Below are 22,294 nucleotides of genomic sequence, written 5' to 3'. Positions count from 1 at the left end.
AGCTAAGCTACAAAAATATGCGGAAAAGTAATTCACTACATCAGAAGGTACATTCTACCGATATAATGTCAGCTTGATGTAGAAGATAGCTTCATTAAATGAAACTTTATTGATCGCAGGCAAATACATTACACATTCCGTATATTTTAAATATCACAATAGGCCACAGGCCTATTCCAAGGGGAAACAAAGGGAAACAAGGTGTATGCTTCTGAGGAGCAGTGTGGGAGAGCCCCCCCCCCCCTTCACTAATATTTTTATTTCATACATACCACCAGGGCCGGTTCTGGCTTATTTGGTGCCCTAGGCGAGTTTGATTTCTGCCCCCCCCCCCCCCCCCCCCCTTTGAAAGAAAAAAAAAATCTTTGACTAGTTTCGAAAGAAAAAAAAAAATCTTTGACTTTGACTAGAAGACTAATATCCTTAGTAAGCTTAACTAAATAGCATCAAGAACAATAACCGTTTTTCATCAAATGGATTTGTGGTTCTTTTTGACAGGCGACCAACACATCAGATTGAGTCGCATGAAAGTAGCTTCACTGTGTGGTGTGTTGGATGTGATGGTGGTGGGGCCCCCAACCCCAGATGAGAGGGAGGTTATCAATGTGTTTGAATTGTAACGTGAAATTGAAATGCCAGGAGAGTGATACAGTACATTTGCATGTAAAATGCATGTGTAGACAATAAGCCTACCAAGGAGGTCTGCATTGATCTACACTATCTACAGCATCACAAAGCATGGCAGCATAACAATTTTAATAAGCTACACATTTGTGCTGTCTTCCAAACCAATTTCATTTCTGGACTGGAAATAGGCCTAGTGGTGCATTTGTGAGTAGGAGAATGAGAAGGGGGCTATCTATGTGTTTGGAGGGACAGGGTGAGAGAAAGGGAGAAGAGCTGTCACGCTATTGAATTTCATAATATACAAAATATAGTAAATAGCCTCACTTGTCTGCTGTGCATGGTTCTGTTACATGATTAATGTAGGCTATGTCATTCTGGTCTGGAAATTAATGTTTTTTAAGCTTACAACAAGCAGGTAATTCATGTGGATGGAAGGAGATATGGCAGCTAAAATTGTTTTAAACATTGCACCAGTCTTACTTTACATTGCTTGTCAACCTAAGCAAGTATTATGATATCAGGTGGGTGTTGGCTACTAACAGCTACTTTACTGGATTTCATTGCTTGGCATACTTGGCTAATGTTAGCATGCTAACTAGCGATTTCTCTGATCAAAAACAAAGCTCTTTTTCTCTCTAATTCCAAATAGTAACCTCATAACTATTAGGCTTTCCATAATCACAAACGGCTGCTGATTAAACCACATAGTTCCAAAACACCCTCTGAAACTCATGCATCATGCAATGAGTGGTTTAATGAGAACATAATAATCTCCATCCAGCAGAGCAGCACTACTGTTTGCGCTTGCCCCCTCTGTCTCTCGAGTGAGTCTCCAAATTCAAAATAGACCGCACGCTGTCACTCGTCCCGCCCCCTTTCTCAGAACTGTCTGTTTGTGGGTTCACAGACTTCCCAGAGACAGTTGGAAGAGATATTACTATTGGCTGAGGGGCGCTTTGCCGTGAGGAGCGCTTTCGCCACTCTTTGTTGATTGCGACTTCATAAAAAAACTTCATATCGCAAAATTATGCATAGGAGAGCGCCATTTCGGCGCCCCTTCTTCAAATGGCGCTCTAGGCGACCGCCTAGCCGGCCTATGCTAAAAACCGGCCCTGATACCACCTTACATTGTATATTCCCCTAAAACTTGGGCTTAACATATGCAGCAACGCCTATTCACCTATCATGCAAACAATGAGTAGGCCTTAAAAAAAATACAGTAAATATGGAGTATAAGATAAAATGCCATCTGTGCTTAACCACCACAGCCCTAATAAATATATAAATAGACTACACTATTTACACTTCAGACAATGTCAGTAGACCTCCATGTAAAACAATAAGGAAGTGACCATGCACTTTCTTGAAGACGCCAGCTACACTTATTTGTGCATCAGTGCAGCTTTGTCAAATTGGTAGCTCATGAGGACCATTACTATGTACAGGGTACGATTTGCCGGGCGGGATGAGCCCCCCCCCTGACATTACAGGCTAGTTGTGACCGTTTTCTGCAGTCTACACGGCACTCACTTTCAAAATTGCCCGACGTGGTGGAAGCTTTGATGTTCACGAGGTCCCGGACTCAACAGCAAATATGCAACAATAAAGTTAAGTTCTGTACGGGAATTAGTAACCTATCGCTAATGCAAACGACCTGCGAAAATGAAATGCCAAAGCAGCAGTTCGTCCTTTTTTGCTGAACCATCAAATAAAAAACAACCTACCCAACTACCTGGCTAGTGCCTACAAACAAAATGGGTGCATTGCATTGCATTGCGCAGCGCCAGTGGAGGACCAAACAAAGGAAATGTTAAAAAAGAGATTTGGTTTGAAATACTTTGCTTCCAACTTCCGACTGTTCTTGATTGGCTATGGAAAGACACACCGACAGTAGGCGATGTTGCGAGAGGCGCCCTGCCCTGATCACTTTCCTTGGGGTTAGACTGAAGAGGAGTTGCGCGTTGCGCCCTCTCGCTAATTAATGAGGTGCCGTATTGGATGCAGAATGCAAATGGCAAAAAAAGTTGAATTAATGCACCACAATCAAATAAAAGACAGCAAAATGTGGGAATTAACTAAGCCATTGAAACTATGTGAATCCAACAATCATCTGTGTGCAAAAGTGCGTCCTGGCAATTTAGGTGAACCGAACTGAATATTAGGCTAAACGCGGCTCTTCTCTTCAGTTGTATACACGATGCTTTAGGAAGGGAGATGCTTGAAAACGGAGCATAAACGGATGGTAAGGGCAGCACAAGCAAATGAAAGACCCCAACAGGAAGCTACTTGAATTAAGACTACGGTATGAAACCGTCACCTGTGTGCAAACGTCCGTCCTTGCCATCAGGAAAACTGAAATTGTGTAAGTATTTCTGTTTGCACGTTAGGCTATGAAACCGTTGTGCCTTGATCGTAAATCTAGGCTACTGTCAAGGCAGACGGAATGGGTGGAGTAGCACCTGAACATGCAATGAATTTGTAAAACCCGACTAAAAGTTTGCAGAAAGTTGCAACGCATGAGGACGACACGTTGAAGTAGCCCCCTCTGCATACACTCGGTGGTATTTCTAGGGTTAGTGCGCTTGGGATTGTGAGTGACTGAAGTGTCTTTGGCACACGAAATGTAGGCTACAGATATTCCCCCTTGGCGATTTCAGTGTAACATTTTTGCGCAAGAGATGTCCAACTACATTACAAAAAAAACCTCTCAATGAAGACGCATTGTCTTAGTGTCTGTGTCCATGATAGGGAAAAAAACACCCTGCCCCCTTGTTTTTGACTGAATTAAGTGTTATTTATTTGATATAATCCAATATTGAGCTGTTAGTCGTGTTAACTTCATTTTGTGACGTCACGTTTCATGAAAAACAACATTCCGCCCTCTGTTTGTTTTACAAATCGCACCCTGACTATGTACACCTTAAAGGACATGTAGCCTACTGTTGCAAATGCCAGGGTTTTTCACGATGATTGCAGGTGGCATGCTCGACTATTACCTTGACCAAAAGTCTGCCGAGTCAACATTGAGTTTGCGCTGATGTGCGCATCGCATCTGAGAGCTGTTGCTACTCGCGGTTAGATTTCATAATATAGAACGCAACACGTATGCATTACGTATACACTCCTTTTTCCACCCTCTGCCTTGACTACTCAACATGTGATCACTGTTGTATCAGAGAGAGTTTAGAAAATAGCAATGTATAAGCCCTCCAAAGTGATACGGGTCAAAATGACCCAGGAACACCTCCTGTGTAATAGAAATGTGCATGGGGGAGTAGAATCTTTCAGATTCATGTTCCTCACTGAAAATGAGCCAAAGCCAGTGACTCTCAATGTGAAAGAATAATAACTGATACTATTTTTCTCAAGCCAAAAACTGAAAATGGGTCAAAATGACCCGAACACCTTACAAGGGTTAAATGGTTTCTTCTGTCTCCCTCGGGGTGTGTGCAGGCATGAGTTTTCATCCTGAAAAATAAAATGAACAACCCTCCTTTCTGTATCTTCAAAAAAAACTTTCATGTTATATTTCGTGTCCCTGGCCTTGAGTGACCACCATCTCTCTATATTGCAGACTCAGTATTTCTATATACCAGTTATCAATTCTCTGTCAACAATTAAGCAAACCTTTCACAAATCTGTTGTGAACTAACCTTGATGTCTCTTTTGGGTCTCCATGCTGGAATGTGATGATACGATCCAGAGACTCGTCACTCTTCATAGACAGACGGGTGGAGGCAGGTGATGGAGGTCTCTCCTCAGAGACTTGCCTATTGCACAATAGCAGGCAGATGCATTTAAAAAATATTATTCGCATAACGGTGACTTTACGTCCAACTCAGGGAGTGTAATGGCGTAATAATCGCAAAATAGCTTTTTAAACAAACCTTCAACGTGAGCATGTGTCATCAACTTACTTTGATGTCTCTTTTCTGTCTCCATGCTGGAAATTGATGCCACGATCCTGAGACTTGTCACTCTTCATAGACAGACAGGTGGAGGCAGGTGATGGAGGTCTCTTCTGATGTACTTGCCTATTGCACAAATATAAAAAGCCATATTTTACTACAGAAATGTTCAGACATTAATGTTATACAACCAAGTGCATACCTATTCACAAAATGACAGTTATGGACTGAGTTTTTACCACACCATCCATGTCAAACCCCTTATTTAAAATTATAGCTAGGTCTATGTATCTTTAACATTGTGGTTGTTGAGTTATGGAGCGAAAATTGATTTCTTTCTCTGGCTGTTTGGATGTCCAAATTCACCAAAAACTTGTTTTCTGTATGATGTCCCCAAGGGATTCTATGGTTCTGTCCCCAAAGAGTACACATATACACAGTCCATAAAAGAGTATACACAGAAGAGTATATATGTACATATATTTTAAAGTGTACATATTTCTAAAGAAAGCTAAAATACCAGTACAAAGGAAATTAAACACAAAGGTTACTGAGTTGGAGTGACCATCACCAGTGTTGTAACTGTTCTCAGTTTGCCACACTGAACTTGTTTATATTATGCCTTTCAGAGACAGAAGTAGTCCATTGTCTCCAGAGTGTATGTTGTCAGTGGAGCATCGAACATTTGAGGAGCCATTGGTTTCTTTCTAATATCCCAACTCCCATCCACTCTTTCTTGTGGCCTCGTGATGACTTACGGTAGGGACGCATACACGCGAATGTGCGAACTTTGCCATTCATTCCTATGAGAGAGGCAAAGGCAAGCGAACAGGAGCGAAGCGAAGCAAAATTATTAAAGAAAGTTTAATGTTATGCAAATGAGGAGCAAATTTGTCTGCCACGCCCCAATCAAATCAACAACATAACTGTTCCATTCCATTTGATTCGCCGCGACGACCTGATGACGGTTGGATTTCGCCTCTCTTTGCTTCGCCTGCTTCGCCTCCTATGTGTCCCTACCGTTATGGCTCTCAGACCACATGTAATGTGTCAACGTCCAGATCACAACCTTTAATAGGTTTTCATTAGAAGGCCAATAAGGTTTGAATGAAACTGCTGCCATGTCAGAAGATGCAACAACACATTGTGTGAAATCTCAAATTTTGACATACACCATAACTTTTATCTAAAGCAACATATTTTGTACCATGTGAAAACATCAACATATTATCCAATAATTGCTATGTGTTAAAAAATTTGTTTGAAAGAGAACCTTACATGCAAAAGTAATTGGAAACACTTTGTTGCACCAGTTGAACAAGTATGTATACTTGCACCAATTAATACACACTGATTACAGGTTTGTGTCGCTTGGTGTAACCAACATTTTTCATAAATATATTGTTGTTTTACATGAAAAGTTATAGAACTCAATAAAACTTTTTTCAGTTTTAGAATGATTTGTCAAAATTATTTAGAAAATGCCAGAGAGTGTTCAGAATATGTCTGTTTCTATACAGCAATATCACAGTTACATGTGTTGGAATGTTCTTATGTTAACTGATTTTGGCTGGCACACTTTTATTCAAGCTGAAAGTAAATATCCAATATTACATATTTTATTGTCGCTGTGCCTTTTGATATTTTCAGGGGCAACCAGACATTCATTTTGTTGAAAACAAATGTTAAAAAGGTATTTGTCATAGCATGAAATGGCCACACATATTACAAAATATACATTTTAGAAAACCTGATGAAAGTGTTAAGAACGAGGTTTTAAAACATTTTATAATTTCTCATTGTAAAAACTACAACTCCCACTTCACATGGACTACAACTCATCGGTGTAGGTGTTTCTGAGTACCTAATGACTCCTAATTGATAAGTGTGTCGTGTGTCTCATTTGTAACTGAGCCCTGCGGAAGGTCATAGACTGAAGGCTTGGATATTAAAAAGAAAAAAAGGATTTAAGTGTGCCGACATTTTCTTTTCATAATTTCTCATTGTCCAAACCCTTATTTATCACTGACCCACATACCTCTGCTCCTCTGTCTGCTTGTTCCATGTTTCGCTGTGTTTCTCCATTGCACAATTTTCTTCATTGGTTATCTCGTCACCCGATAAGCATCTAGAGGCTGCATTACAGAAATAACAAAACACAAAACATTTCCCCCACGATCAGTATAGCCTACATGGACAATTTTACAAGGCATGGTATCAGAATGTTCATGTCTCTTGCTACAGATGTTACTTTAACACTATAAGCACTATATCTACACAAGAGACTATATTTAAACAGTATTACGCTGACTTAATCAAAAGTCCAGATTAACGTTTTTGTACCAATTTTGCAAAAAAAATATGTGGTGCTCCTTTAACCCATTGATGCTGGATGATGCATTGCGCAAACATGGGCCTGGTGCCTGGAGCTGCATGACGCAACATTCAGGGTCATGAGATTTGAGACAATTTTATTAAATATATTGGTATGTTAGAGCTGAGGGATGATGGTCTTACGGTTTACAGTAAATGCAACGGCACGTTTTTATGTGCTTCACAGGCTGAGATATTTAGGTTTTTATAGGTCGAGGGCAACTTTTCTTAAAAAGGGCTTAAGCATTCAGCAGCCTTTTTTGCAGGTGCTTTAGGCGTCAATGGGTTAAACAACACATACACACCAGCTGTCTACACATAGTTTGTTGAAATAGGAATTCATTTAAATGTGGTATTTTACCTCAATTTTTAATTGATTCAGTGTTTTTTTCGAGAAACATTGAGATTTCGGGGGGGTAAAACGCCGCTTACCAATTAATGGTAAGTCGATCTATAAGGCTATCAACTAATGATTAATGAATTAATCGATAATTTGCATCCCTAACACATACCTGAAAATACCTACTGTCAAAATGAAACACTATTCTCAAGAATACACAACTATTGTTTTATTTTCTGTTCCTATTTTGATTGTTTGCATCCCTAAATGTCAATATCTTACTATCAAACAAATCTTAAACATAAATCATCTACATGACACGTTAGAGGACTTGAAAGTAAATGGAAAACTCTTTAAAAAGTAGAGAATATGCGTACATCTGTAACAGAGTTGTTGGAATAACTGAAAGAAAATAATAGTCTTTTAGCTATTTTAACTTACCAGTATCATACTGTTCTGTCTACATTTCTCGCAATCCATCAAAGCTGTGATTGGTGATCAACGTACAAATATTCTTTGGTAGCCCTGTTTGTTGTTCTTAAAGTTTTGCTAAACTGGTGATAAATGACGAGCCTTAATCATGTTAATACTTTAAATCAGGAAATGTCCAACTGCAAGAGTATGATGTTGTCTCGCAAAGTCACAAGATGTCTTTGCAGGTGAAGTTATGTACTGTCTTTTTTGCACTGTGACCATGACGCACTCTGCCTATTGTAGGTGTTTCTCTGGGAGGCAGAACAGGTAGGACAGGTTGTAGAGGAACAAATTATGTATTAAGTTAACCAGGTGGCACACCCAGTCTGAGCACGTGTTTTCTTCTATTTGTAAGAGCCATTTCTTTTCATTTTATGTGTTCATACAAGAACTCCTGAAAATATTTATGTTTAAATTGAGAAGATTTTATATTTAGACTTTGACAAACTTTCTGTTGCAAACTTGATACTAATTGCACCTTGTTAGTGTGCCGTCACTGTGTTAGGCTACTTTCATACGTGGCTTCACACGCAGGATTTTTTTCCCCTTCAACTCCACTGCGAACGTGCATTTGCATACTTCCCACTCTACTTCTTTCAGACACACGGTCCGAAGTGGCTAGATTTTGCGAGAAGGGCGTGACTAATTTGCGAACGATAGAGAGATACCTGGAGTGGAGTCAAATGGAATGCAGTGACAATTACAATGGCGGTGTAGGCTATGTATAAGGTCTATATTTTAGGCAGTCTAATGAAATCCCGGACGTTTTTGAAATCCCCCCCGTCCTTTTTTTTAGGTCTCAAAAGTAGGACATGTCCGAGAAAAAGAGAGTCAGGTCACTCTATTGTGTGTGTGTGTGTGTGTGTATGTGTATGTGTATGTGTGTGTGTATGTGTGTGTGTGTGTGTGTGTGTGTGTGTGTGTGTGTGTGTTAGCAGTCGGTGTGTGTGTGTGTGTGTGTGTGTGTGTGTGTGTGTGTGTGTGTGTGTGTGTGTGTGTGTGTGTGTGTGTTAGCAGTCGGTGTGTGTGTGTGTGTGTGTGTTAGCAGTCGGTGTGTGTGTGTGTGTGTGTTAGCAGTCGGTGTGTGAGTGTTAGCCGTCAGTGTGTGTGTGTGTGTGTGTGTGTGTGTGTGTGTGTTAGCAGTCGGTGTGTGTTTGTGTGTTAGCAGTCAGTTTGTGTGTGTGTGTGTGTGTGTGTGTTTGTGTTAGCAGTCGGTTTGTGTGTGTGTGTGTGTGTGTGTGTGTGTGTGTGTGTTAGAGTACCTGCACCCCTGAACATGTGTGTGTCTGTGCATGCGTGCGTCTGTGCACCCCAGAGCATGGAAATTAGCCCAGCACATCATGAAGGAAAACTGACCATGCTGGGATATAGGATCAGACCTTTGGCCAACAGTTAATCAAGACACTGGGGACGTACTTCCCTTCATTCCCATGTTCTCCAACTGTGTGTAGTGTCTACATCAGTGCTGTACAGCTTGCCTAACTAACACACAAAACACTCAAATACTAGAAATAATAGAATCCAGCAGCTGTTCAAATGTTTAATTATTACAATGAACTGTATACAATTCCATGTTCAATTTGTATAGATGTGTTTAGTGCCTGCAACAGTTGGCTAATATTCTGTGTTACAGTATGTGGATTCATTCATACAAATTCAAATCTACAAGAAGCTCCTGTAGCACTACTGTATTTATAGACCAACTGCAGGTACACTCAGCAAGACTGATATCATGGGCAGTCATGGGTAAGCGATTAGGTCATCAAACTTGTAACTCAAAGGTTGCCAGTTTGACTTGGTTCGCCAGGTTGGTGGGGGTAGTAATTAACCAGTGCTCGCCCCCATCCTTCTCCATGACTGAGGTACCCTGAGCATGGTAGCCTACCGTCCCGCCACACTGCGCCATTGGGGGCTGCCCCCTTGCACGGGAGAAGCATAAATGCAATTTCCTTGTGTACAGTGTTCACTTGTGTGCTGTGGACTGCTGCATCACAATGACAATGGGAGTTGGAGTTTCCCAGTTGAGCTTTCACTTCATTTTCATCATTATGACTTAGGAAAACCAGCAGCATGCAGGTGTTTTTAATAATATAATTTAGCGTGTATACTTACAATCTACAGTAGCATGGGCAAACAGCAACTGCACATTTGAAGACACCCAAGGGACCTTGCCTTGAAGGGGTCCATCACATCACTCTCCATCAGTGTGTGTACCATCCACCACACACAGGGACGGATTAAGAAATTATGGCCCCCTGGGCCAGACACTGTCTTGGCCCCCCATAAAACGCACCTTGACCCTGCTAATCAGACATGCTAAGAAAACTACACACACTGCTCATAGCTAGCAGGTAATTGGACACTACGATACACACCAGTTCCCACCATGCTATAGAACTATGTACATACACAGCAACACCTTTTGGAAGGGGTTGCTGTTGGTGGGTAGACAATTTGTGTAGGGGGGTGTGGGGGACCTCCCTCAGAAAATGTTGTATATTTTAGATGCAATGACCTGTATTCCAATCAATTTTAGGGCAAGGAATGGCAAATCCCATGTCAGATTTGAGATGTTGAGATGAGAAAAATTAATGTCACATGGCCACGCATGTGATGCTATGTTGACATTACTATCCATCAGTCATGACTGAAAGCCCAAAAGCACAATTTCAAATGCCAAATTCAACTAACAGTAGGTAGGCCTACACACAAGTATTTTTTGTAGCAACCACAATCAATGGTAGCAACTCATGAACTCAAATAATTGGAAAGATAATTATTGCAAAGGTGGTTTTGAAGGCTGGTTTGGGTCGTGGCCATGGGGCCAAGTGGCCTGGTCTCTTGGGGCCTTGGGCCCCCCATCCCCCGACCTGCCATGGCCTAGGGCAGGGATGGGGAACCTTTTTTCATTCAAAGGGCCACATCAAATTGCTCCAAAGGCCGTCAAAGTCCTCCTAGGGCCGCACTATGAACACGAATCAGGATTTCCCCCAGTGCTTTAGACCTATAGTATATTGAAGGCAGCCAGCTTTAAAACAGACCCCACCTTCTCTTGTTCCCCAGAATATAACTTAATTGTATTGCAAATGTCATTTCTAAGATTCCTTTACTAAATATGTTATATTTCATGTGAAGCTGCATAACATTGAAATTATGTCGGGGGTCAGATAAAACGGCCTCAAGGGCCGTAAACAGCCCTCGAGACATAGGTTCCCCACCCCTGGCCTAGGGACTACACCAGTTCATTGTACACTATATTCGCTGGCACATGAAGCAACTTGGAGAGATTAGTATTGCAAATGTGGTTTTAAAGGCCGGTTTGGGTCATAGCTGAGGGGCCATGTTGGCCTGGCCCCTTGGGGCCTCTGGCCCCCTGGGCCTTGGCCCGGTAGGCCCGTTCATTAATCCACCCCTGACCACACACCAGCCAGAGAGGGAGAGTGAGGGAACTGAACCCTCATAACAAATAAGTGGACGTCAAACCGAAAACATCATCTCACCACTGCACATGTATTATGTTTATTATAAAATCATGAAAATTGATATACAACATAAACACAAATGAAGAAAATCATGTGGAAATGTACAAGTTATTTACAATACCAGGTGGGTCATTCCAGCTGGAATCAGCAAATGGTCCCCACTCGACCCCCTCGGATTTGCTTGAAAAAAATATATGTGATGGCTTAAACATCCAATAGAACATATCCACCATTGCAGATTTCAGCTGTGCATACTTTTTCCACAAAAAATCTGTAACTAAGGACACCCCCTCCCCCTGATTTGGTGTCACTGCCTGAGTGACCATATTCAGACTTAATTATCTCCAAACTTGTGGTAGGTCCATTATTTTTTCAGGGCTAAGAGTCATAGACCTGACAAGCATACATTACAATTTGCAGCACTGTATGTCAAATTACACCTTAATGCTGGCCCTCTACTTTTCTTTGAAATTAAAATTGCAAGGGTTTTCAGATGTCCATAAAAACCTCAAATTTCAACATTCAAGGTTCATCCTTGGTACATTGTCAGATATATTCCATGCCTTTCACATCACATCATATTTAATATAAGGGTCCAATGGTTGTTGAGATGCAGAGGTCCAAAGATGGGCAAAAACTAATTTATATCATTATTTGGAGCCATATTCCCAATCTATGACACCAGTTGTGATCTTGCTGTTTGGTGTCTCTGAAAGGTAATATTTTTATTCACAACATATCTAAAAATTGGGATGGTGTTTTGCCCCATTATTTTTATAATGAATTTTAAAAACTCATTCCTGTGTGACATGCAGGTGTACCTTAGAAGCCCTGTTACCTTAGAAAAATTGGGTTTAATACACCTAAAATGAATAGCCAAGTCAGTGTACACTAAAACCTAAAATCTCTAATACCAAATAGGTGATTTTATACTTGTTCAGCTCAGTATTTCAGTATTTCTGACTTAACCCTCAAATCCATCCTAAGAAGGTGGCCAATCCTCTTGATTTTTGTGTACCATTTTCACACAAAGATGGCGGCTCATGGAGCCAATGGCATAGTTCCAAAATAGTTCCAGGAAGTCAGCATCATGGGAAGGAAACAATACACCATTGTTTGGAGCAATATTTCCAATATATGACAGCGGTTGTGAACTTGCTGTTTGTTGTTTCTGGAAGAGGATATTCTTACAACATATCTAAAAATTGGGATGGTGTTTTGCCCCTTTATTTGTATAAATGCCTTTTCAAATCTCAATGCAGTGTGGCATGCATCCCTCAAATCCATCCAAAGTGGCGTCATGAAAAAAAAACCCACCATTTTTTACAGCAATACCTCCAAAGTATGACACCAGCTGTGAACTTGTTTTTTGTTGTGTCTGGAAGAAGATATTTTTATTAACAACATAGCAAAAACATAGAATGGTGTTTTGCCTCATTTCTTTTAATGATCGTAAAGCGCATTGCTGTGTGACATAAGCCTGTGATCAAATAGTGCCGAGGGAAGCGGAAGTGGTGAATTGTTCTGGGCCAAGGACATGGGGGAATCAAGATTGGGTACTCATTACATTGCATTGGGAAGGGGTCTCTTCAGACTTTATCCCGGGCCCAGCCAAAGCTGTTAACACCCCTGCTTGTTCAGCTCAGTATTTCTGATTTTTTTTTCTGGGATTCTGGCCTCATCTTTTTAAGTGTACTATCGGCCAGATGATCAAGTGACTACGCAACATGTTCTCACCGGCGCTACGTTAGCAATAAATTCAAGATGGTTGAGAGAAGTCATTAAAAAAAACAAACTGGAAATAAAACAAGGCGTTGATATGATTTCCTTGATCCAACAAAGCAGGAATTAAATAATCTATATAACCAAGACTATTGTTGTTATTGCTGATGGTGATTTAATATTTGAAAAAAATATAAAATGAATGAAACAAGTCAGGATCTTTCAATGCTCTGGCCTGTGACAAAACATTTTGTACACACTTAACTTTCTATCACCAGTTGCATCGTATAAGTTGGCTGTACAAGGTAGCTTGCCATTGTCAATGATGAGGCATTAGGTATCTGCACTCATATTGTTGAGCACAATCTTCCTTCATTGGCAGTTCAATGAGGAACACCTTGAAGAACTGTAGAGGTGCTGATTTCAGTAAGCATACCACCACCATGCTCAGGGCACTTCGGTCAGGGGAGGATGATGGGGGGTGGGAAGTTCTACAATCAGGATACCTCTTTACAAACTGTCTCCTCCTATGTGTCATCTCTAATCAAGTTTTACTTTCCTATGCGACCATAAAACAGTCCCACCCCCACCAACAGTCACCACGACAGAGGTACCCTGACTGTAGAACTGTTCCCCGCCCCCAATCTTCCACCATATCTGAACGATTTTGCATGCTGCAAAGCTTCCTTTCGGCTTCCATCATCTCACCTGGATCAATGTGATGACAAACTTTACAAGTAATGAACATTGTATGCAAGCATTCAAACCATGATTGTTGAAATCACTGCTGCTAACCTGCAATCCACTTGTTAGCATTGTTGTGGGATATTATTGCAATGATGCAAGCAGCTGACTTAGATCGCAACAATGTGACAAGAACCACACGGTTGTCTGGTGCCAATATGAACTTTTGTGCCTTCAATATTCACCTGATATTGAATACTGCATGCAAGCAAACTCTTCTAACAAAAACTCCAGGACCATGCTGTCAAAATAGTTTGAGGGAATCTCTAGCCAGTATGAATCAAGTTATTTTGCAATACAGCTGGTAACTTAACGAGTAAGACACAAGCTTCATAGCAAATATAAAGTTACAGGTGCTGATTGAAAGATTAGTTAGGATGGGAGTCCTTGTTGCAAACAAGAGTGCTACAATTCTTTAATCCTCTCCTATTTCATCACTTTATTCCAAGACTACTACTACCACCACTACTACTACTACTACCACTACTACTACTAAAATGATGATGATAATTATTATTATGATTTTACAATTAAAATAATGAATGTCTATCAAAGCCATGTGCAATGTGCTATTCTTGCTGTGTGCCATCAATCAATTTATTTTCAAATGTTATGGTTTCCCTAGAATTTGCTTTGTCATTCACAGGGTAGCCATCTTGTTTTCACTGTTAAGGTGACATCAGAGCCATGGATTTGAGAGTTCCGACAAGTCGGTTGGTGACATGGTCCTCATAGCTTCAAGTAATTGTAGCCAATTGAGATTTTGAACTCCGTTATAAAAAGAATGAGGCAAAACACCATCCCAATTTTTTGATATGTTGTTTAAAAAAACATCCTCTTTCAGAAACACCAAACAGAAAGCTCCTACCTAGTGTCATAGATTGGAAATATTGCTCCAAACATTGGTGCGAATTAATTTTTTCCCATCTTTGTACCTCTGTATCTCAACAACCATTGGAGCCTTTTGTTAGATATACTATGATGTGAAAGTCATGGTACATATCGAACCATTTACCAAGGATGAACCTTACATGTCGAACTTTGAGGTTGTTACAGACATTTGGAAACCCTAGAACATATAATATCTAGAAAAAGTAGAGGCACAGTATTACGATGTGATTTGACTTACAGTGCTGCAAATTGTAATATATGATATTCAGGTCTGGGACTCTTATCCCTGAAAATATAATGAATCTGACACAAATAGTTCTGGAGATAATTGAGTCTGAACATGGTCACTCATGCAATGTCGCTAAAACAAGCGTAGGGGGTGTCCTTATTTACAGATTTTTTGTGCCAAAAGTATCCACAGCTGAGTTCTGATATTGTGGATATGATCTATTGGATGTTTAAGCCATCACATACATTTTTTTCAGGCAAATCCGAGGGGGTCGAGTGGGAGATTTTTCAGATATTTGCTGATTCCAGCTGGAATGACCCAGGTGAGATGATGCAAGTATGGTACAAACAAATACAGTGCAGAGACAAATGCTTACTGTCTGTCACATGAAGTTGAAAAGCAGGACTATATGTGGTGTACAGGGGAAAGGTGCTATTAAAAAACACCAAACCCCATTAAACCACATCCATAGTCTTGAACTTGACAGCCAGGACCAGTTCCATGACCAGATTAGTGATAACATTCATCCAAACTGTAATGAGTGATGTGTATCACATGTTTAATGACATTCATACTCAGTGTGGAGTGGAATTTCAGAAAACTTAATGGAAATGTAACCACTGTATTCATCCCCACTGTAATCAATGACACATATCTTGTGTCTTCATATGTTAACATGACTTTAATACTCAGTAGTGGATGGGGTATTTCTGTATACAGTAGGCTACTACATTACTGCGATCAGTGGCCCGTACTGTGTGTGTGTTTCATGGCATGTTTCATGACTACTTTACATGCTTCAGTACACAGCATGGGAATGGAAGGATGTTCATCTACATATTTGTATATGTTTACAGTTTGGATCTTGTTGTAGTTCAGAGAGCAGCTGCCGTGTTGAGGGTCCAAGTGGATTCCCATTCAGCCAAATCTCTCTGGGGGCTGATGGGTTTGATCTCAGTGCTACGGCTAAACACCTGAAGCCGTCATCAGTAATACAGCAGGAGCTCAGACTGTAGAGAGAAGGAAACACTTCATTAGATCAGCTGACGTACACTGTAAGGAGTCACAGTACATCCTGCCCAACTGGTGTCTTAACTGTGTGTGTGTGTGTGTGTGTGTGTGTGTGTGTGTGTGTGTGTGTGTGTGTGTGTGCGTGTGTGCGTGCGTGCGTGCGTGCGTGCGTGCGTGCGTGCGTGCGTGCGTGCGTGCGTGCGTGCGTGTGTGTGAAGTTCACTATCAAAAACACTGAAAGCAACTCAGTATGTGATCTCGTCATACTCACTGTAGTTTCTCCAGTTTACAGTTGGGATCCTCCAGAAGAGAAGAAAGATGCTTCACTCCTGAATCTCCTGCTTTATTCCCTCTCAGCTGCAGCTCTCTCATGTGTGAGGGGTTTGATCTCAGTGCTGATGCAAGAGCTCTGAAGCCTTCCTCTCCAAAACTGCAGTTAGACAAGCTGTAGAGAGAAAATGACACCATCATCTTTTTTTCCTTTAAAACAAACGTATGATGGACATGATGACATTTGCATGAACAGGAGCATTGCTGTGTTGAAATGTCAAGTGTGTGTGTGTGTGTGTGTGTGTGTGTGTGTGTGTGTGTGTGTGTGTGTGTGTGTGTGTGTGTGTGTGTGTGTGTGTGTGTGTGTGTGTGTGTGTGTGTGATGCTCCCTATCACGCAGACAGCAACTCAGTATTTGGTCTTATGATACTCACTGTAGTTTCTCCAGTTTACTGTTGGGGTCCTCCAGAAGGGAGGAAAGATGCTTCACTCCTGAATTTCCTGCTTGATTCAAACTCAGCAGCAGCTCTCTCATGTGTGAGGGGTTTGATCTCAGTGCTGATGCAAGAGCTCTGAAGCCTTCCTCTCCAAAACTGCAGCTATGGAGGCTGTCCAGAGAAATTAACACACCATCCTCTTAAATTCTTTTTAGACAAAATACCATTTCGTTAGTGCGCTATCTGAAATTAGAATTCAGTAGCCTATGTATGCATACATCTTCGTTCTCGCTGGAGAACGGGCTTCTCGTGATCGTCCGCGCGGCGAAGCGATCATGAAAGTGCTTAACGGGGTCGCTGGACCACTGCACTCGAGAAGTCGCGAAAAGTGCTTTACGGGGTCGCTGGACCACTGCACTTCGAGGAACATGAGTTAAAAGCGAATAGCAAAAATTAGCGTGTTGGGCAAGGTCACTGGCCATGGTGCGAAATTACTGCCGAGCCCGAAACCTGATATAGATAAAATCTGATGCGTGGGCTCGGGAGTATGGGGCTCCAACTGAGAGCTCGGACAATACCCGCGCCCGCGGAATATGTGCGAGGTCTGAGCGGACACCCCCTGGCCAGTTATTGGGAGAGCGAACCGAACCGAGGAGGCGTGGGGGCGGACTCCCGGATAAAACGGTCGAGAAGATGGAGACGGGGGGCGTCAGGGGTGGATGGAGGGTGCGAGCGAGAAAGCGAGTTTCTGACTAGGAGCAGGTGAGTGGGGAATAAATACAGCGTTGATAATTGAAGGGGATTAGGTTCAGGTGGATAGGTAGGCGTGCCTGTACTAGCGCGCAAGGAACTGGACAAATGACAGACGAGCAGGAAATACAGAACAGGTGTTAATTTAGACCTGTCAAATCTCATTACGCTTCTCCCGAACTTTCGTTTCGTAAACGGAACGACATTTCATAAGTGCGCTATCTGAAATTAGAATTCAGTAGCCTATGTATGCATACATCTTCGTTCTCGCTGGAGAACGGGCTTCTCGTGATCGTCCGCGCGGCGAAGCGATCATGAAAGTGCTTAACGGGGTCGCTGGACCACTGCACTCGAGAAGTCGCGAAAAGTGCTTTACGGGGTCGCTGGACCACTGCACTTCGAGGAACATGAGTTAAAAGCGAATAGCAAAAATTAGCGTGTTGGGCAAGGTCACTGGCCATGGTGCGAAATTACTGCCGAGCCCGAAACCTGATATAGATAAAATCTGATGCGTGGGCTCGGGAGTATGGGGCTCCAACTGAGAGCTCGGACAATACCCGCGCCCGCGGAATATGTGCGAGGTCTGAGCGGACACCCCAAAAAAGCCAATGACGAAAAATAAAAAAGAGAGGAACTAAGCACCCCAAACACCGCAACCAAAGCCAGGACCCGGCGAGCGAATTCACGAGCAGAGCGCCATCTGAGCCGTCCTCAGCTCGGAGGGATGAGAACGGATGTACAGCTGGTAGGTATCCGAGGACCAACGGCCAAGTGTCTGATTGTCAGCTCCGGGATAAGCGATGTACCGGGGCAGGATCTGATAGGGCTGAAGATGGGAAGCCACGGTGTAAATAAGAACGGCGTGGCTTTGACCCGGCTGGTCGGATATGCTAAATTTGACGATGTGTCGGATGGAGTCGGCGTCGATGACGCGGAGGTCGCAGACTCGAGGATGGACGAGTGGGTTAAATGAGGCGCCGCCAGAGGTGAATTCACTGCGTCTGAGTAGCCCAAATACGCTAGGACGAACATGGCGGCCAAAGTGAAGTCCAGGTGAGGGGACAGAAAGTCGCATCTCAGGACTGCCAGGCAGGCCGCGAGCAACCCGGCCGTGATGGGGAGCCGTTTGTCTGGGGCAGACGGTTCCGCCTTACACATGCCCTTAAGCAAAAGGGCAATGTGCGGGTGTGAAAATGAATATCAGAGGTGCCGCCGGTCGGGGAGATCATCTCTGCTGTAAACAGGCCCTTTACGGGAGAGCGATGTGGAGACTCCAGCAAGATTCGTAGGGCGCAATGCGTTGATCGTGGAGCGCCGTCTTTCCAGATGGCGTTGGCGTGCGTAATGAAGATGGAAACATCTTGGATGGAAAAGAGGGAATGGAGTGGCACGACTAGGATGAAGTATCCTGAAGTGGCACCCAACTGTCCGGAATGTAACGTCCATAGCGCTACGGCGTCCAGAGTCATGCGGGGGCACGAGTCTGGAGGCAATGTGGCAGGCGAGTTAACGGAAATCGCATCTCGGAATGGAGCATCAGGCACGAATGTCATGCCACGGTGGTGACCATGAGCATGGGCTGCGGCGAGTGTGAACATTGGCCTGCAGCCATCCAGAATAAGCGGTGGAGGAATCGGGATAGGAGTGGTGCATAAGCTGCACTCCATGTCGAAGATGGCGGCCTTGATTCTTTACTTCGGTATCTGACGCCGTCTGGGCCCAAGTAGAGGTAACAAATGCATGGGCAGCGAGAGGCCATCCGAGGAGGGCAACGCAGATATCAACGCAGAGAGGCGGCAGTGAGTGTGGTGCGGCCAATGGTGGCACGTAGAGCAGGAGCACAAGCGGAGGCATGAAGAGCGAACAGTAGTATATAGCAGTAGCAGAGCATGAGCATGTAGAGCAGGCGGTGGCCTGTAGAGCAAGTGGTAGCAGTAGAACCGCTGGGCGGGGCTACCGCGCAGAGCGGGGGAGTGCACGGACCCAACGGAGGGGGGCCGGGGAGGAATCTCGGCGAGATCGAAGGCGTCGGTCGGAGTGGCTGGAACCGTGGGGCCGGTGGCCTCAGCGGTCAGGCGTAGGCGAACGGCTTTCCCGGCCTGGCGGAACCCTGGGCGCTCGAGTGGATCGAGGGCTGCGGCTGGGATCCAGAGAGTGGCCGGGTTGGTGCTGGCGCCTCGGCGGTGATGCCAGTGTCAGGGGCTGAGTCGGCAAAGCCGAGGCGGCAGGAGAGGAGTGAGCCAGCAACCGTCGCAGTCGATGCGGAGCAGGCTACCGAGGCAGTCTATCCCGCAGAGGAGAATCAAGTGGCAAAGAGGGTAGCAGCTGCTATTGAGGGGGTAGTGGCGGCAGGTTTGCAGCTGCCTGCGGCATGCAGAGCGCTAGAGCTAGCAGCGGCGGACTGAAAGATCCAATAAAGGGGATGGCGGCGCCGGTGGTAGGACCATGGTCAATCGGTGGATCCATGGTCAGAGGTGCGGCAAACGTTGCAGGTGGAGGGACAGAAGATCAGGAAACCTCATCGTGCAGGGAGATCCAAGGCATCACTAGAAGAGCATTGGGTCCGGGTACGGACGAGGCGGAGCGTTCGGCTGAGAATGCTGGAGAGTGGCAATGCTGCTCGCTGGCGTGGCAGCCGTTGCCGTGGGAGCAAACGGCTTAAGCCAGGGAGAGGGAGAGGAGGCGTCGACTCTGCTGCCGTGAGGGGAGGAGCCAGCGTACAGATGGAGAGCAAGGAAAGGCACCTGAGGTAAAGGCACATCGAGCGCTGCCGCGGAAGTGGGAGGCAGAGGCCCGCCTCGCGCAATGAGCGGGAGGGGGTTGCGGCCAGCGAAGAGGCTCCCGGAGGGAGGGAAACCAGAGCAAATCCGAGCAACAGCAGTGGCAGCAAAGAGGGTTACCTTCCTAGCACCAGCCACCAGAGCTGACGGGCGGCTTTGGCGGCGGAAGACCACAAGGCAGGGCAACGGGCAACCACGGAGAGTGGAGGAGCAAATATAAGAAGCAGGACAAAAACCCGCTCACTGCCATCAGCATGATGCGATCAGCTGATGAATAAAGTTGACCCCTCTTGGATTGTTAGCATGGTGCTAACCTGCAGATGAGGGTGACCATGAATTAAGTGGAGTTGAACCACGGAAATGGCTTAAGGCCACAAAATGTAGAAAATAATAACGAATAAATGCAAATAAAGAAATAGCAAGGAGGGCATAAGTAACTAGCAAGTCAATACCTTGACAAAGCACACCAAATAAAATTAGCATAGCATGCCTCGGTAGCAAGGTGCTCCATCACGAATTTATAGATCGTTTCCGTGACGGCACTACGAATGGCGTGAGACAGAGTTGGCCGGAGAGGAAACCGCGTGCGGTGAGGAAGCAATATAGGTGAAGCACCAGGTGCTGAATAAACAAGTAGCATGCTCAGGAAACAAGTTGTGAGCTGGCGAATACACTATGGAGGTGATGGGGAGACGAGTGGCTCCACTCGAATTCAGCTCCTGAACCAAAGGAGAAACATGCACGCCAGGAGGAGAGGCAGGCCGCGTGTGATGACAGGCGAAGACGACCAGCCGCCATGACGGTTGATGAGACGCAGGTGACTTGAGACAAGTTATCGAGACAAACAGCAAATTGTGCGTGAGCGAGCAGAGAAGCACAAGAACCGCCTGGTTCCAATTCCAAGTGAAAGTAGCCCAATGGCTCGGAGAGAAAGGGGCTGGCGGCGCAGGGAAAGTTATGCTTCCAACGTAAACTTCAGAGCGAAGGCCGATGAAACAAAGGAGTAGACAGCGCATCTGGGGGAAAAAGCGGGCAGAGGGGATATCCATCCAGCGAGAGAGAAGTGGAATATCGTTGACATTGGTGAGGCGGCCTGGCCAGAGGGCGCGTCAGAACAAGGCGGCAGAAACCGAGAGAGAAGTGTGGCATCCTCCTTGCATGGAGAAGGTCCACGCTCCGGCGTGGAACACTGGCGGTCTTCAAGCGATGGAGGCGGGCGACGGAGTAGGCACCGAAACGGGCTTGCTGCATGGGCAGAAACCGGCGTCGGGCCCGCTCAAACAGGTGGAGAACCGGAGAGGCGGAGGTTGTGAATGTGAAGAGACGTCGGCTCCCGCTGAGAAGGCGAGAGGGAGCAGGGCACCGACTGAGAGCTCGGGCAACGTCTGCGCCAGCAGAAATGCGCGAGGTCTGGGGTATGAAAGTCTCCCGTGGAGATGGCGAGTAGGAGACCGGTTGGAAAGGAGGGATGCAGTCCTGGAGGTCGGAACCCGAAGCGTGGAGACCAACCTGGTGGCTTTGGAGAGAGAAAGAAAATTCCTGCGAGCGAGAAAGCGAGTTTCTGACTAGGAGCAGGTGAGTGGGGAATAAATACAGCGTTGATAATTGAAGGGGATTAGGTTCAGGTGGATAGGTAGTCGTGCCTGTACTAGCGCGCAAGGAACTGGACAAATGACAGACGAGCAGGAAATACAGAACAGGTGTTAATTTAGACCTGTCAAATTTCATTACGCTTCTCCCGAACTTTCGTTTCGTAAACGGAACGACATTACCATGACATTGAAACATGTTGTGCTCCGATGTGGTGTGTGTGTGTGTGTGTGTGTGTGTGTGTGTGTGTGTGTGTGTGTGTGTGTGTGTGTGTGTGTGTGTGTGTGTGTGTGTGTGTGTGTGTGTGTGTGTGTGTGTGTGAGGGTGTGTGTGTGTGCGCGTGTGCGCGTGTGCGAGAGAGATATAGAGTGTTTGAGAGAGAGAAATATTGAAAGAGCGATAGTGACAGCAAGTGACAGCAAGAAAGAGAAAGAGAGAAGGAGAGAGAGTACATGATAATTCACACTCTTAGTATGTGTCAAACACATAGACAGTAACTCAGTATGTGGTCTTGTGATACTCACTGTAGTTTCTCCAGTTTACAGTTGGGATCCTCCAGAAGAGAAGAAAGATGCTTCACCCCTGAATCCCCTGCTATATTCCCACTCAGCTGCAGCTCTCTCATGTGTGAGGGGTTTGATCTCAGTGCTGATGCAAGAGCTCTGA

The 22,294-nt window shown here is 44.5% G+C and overlaps 1 protein-coding gene across 1 annotated transcript in view; it reads right to left on the bottom strand.

Annotated features, from left to right (window-relative positions):
• LOC134466144 (uncharacterized) overlaps nt 1-22,294 on the bottom strand; it is a 79,203-nt gene that overhangs the window by 22,997 nt on the left and 33,912 nt on the right. The window contains exons 22-29 of the mRNA XM_063220038.1: nt 22,153-22,294; nt 21,212-21,554; nt 19,346-19,542; nt 17,945-18,388; nt 16,506-16,679; nt 16,073-16,231; nt 4,545-4,661; nt 4,281-4,397 (exon numbers count right to left, since the gene is read on the bottom strand). The exon at nt 22,153-22,294 is cut by the window's right edge and continues 32 nt beyond it. Of these exons, the coding sequence (XP_063076108.1) occupies nt 4,281-4,397; nt 4,545-4,661; nt 16,073-16,231; nt 16,506-16,679; nt 17,945-18,388; nt 19,346-19,542; nt 21,212-21,554; nt 22,153-22,294 (1,693 nt within the window). The remainder of the gene's footprint in view (nt 1-4,280; nt 4,398-4,544; nt 4,662-16,072; nt 16,232-16,505; nt 16,680-17,944; nt 18,389-19,345; nt 19,543-21,211; nt 21,555-22,152) is intronic.

This window comes from Engraulis encrasicolus, chromosome 16 (assembly GCF_034702125.1).
Source record: "Engraulis encrasicolus isolate BLACKSEA-1 chromosome 16, IST_EnEncr_1.0, whole genome shotgun sequence".
NCBI classification, from domain to species: Eukaryota; Metazoa; Chordata; class Actinopteri; order Clupeiformes; family Engraulidae; genus Engraulis; species Engraulis encrasicolus.
The sequence above is the reverse complement of the archived record's forward strand: the minus strand, read 5'-3'. Positions and strand labels throughout refer to the sequence as shown.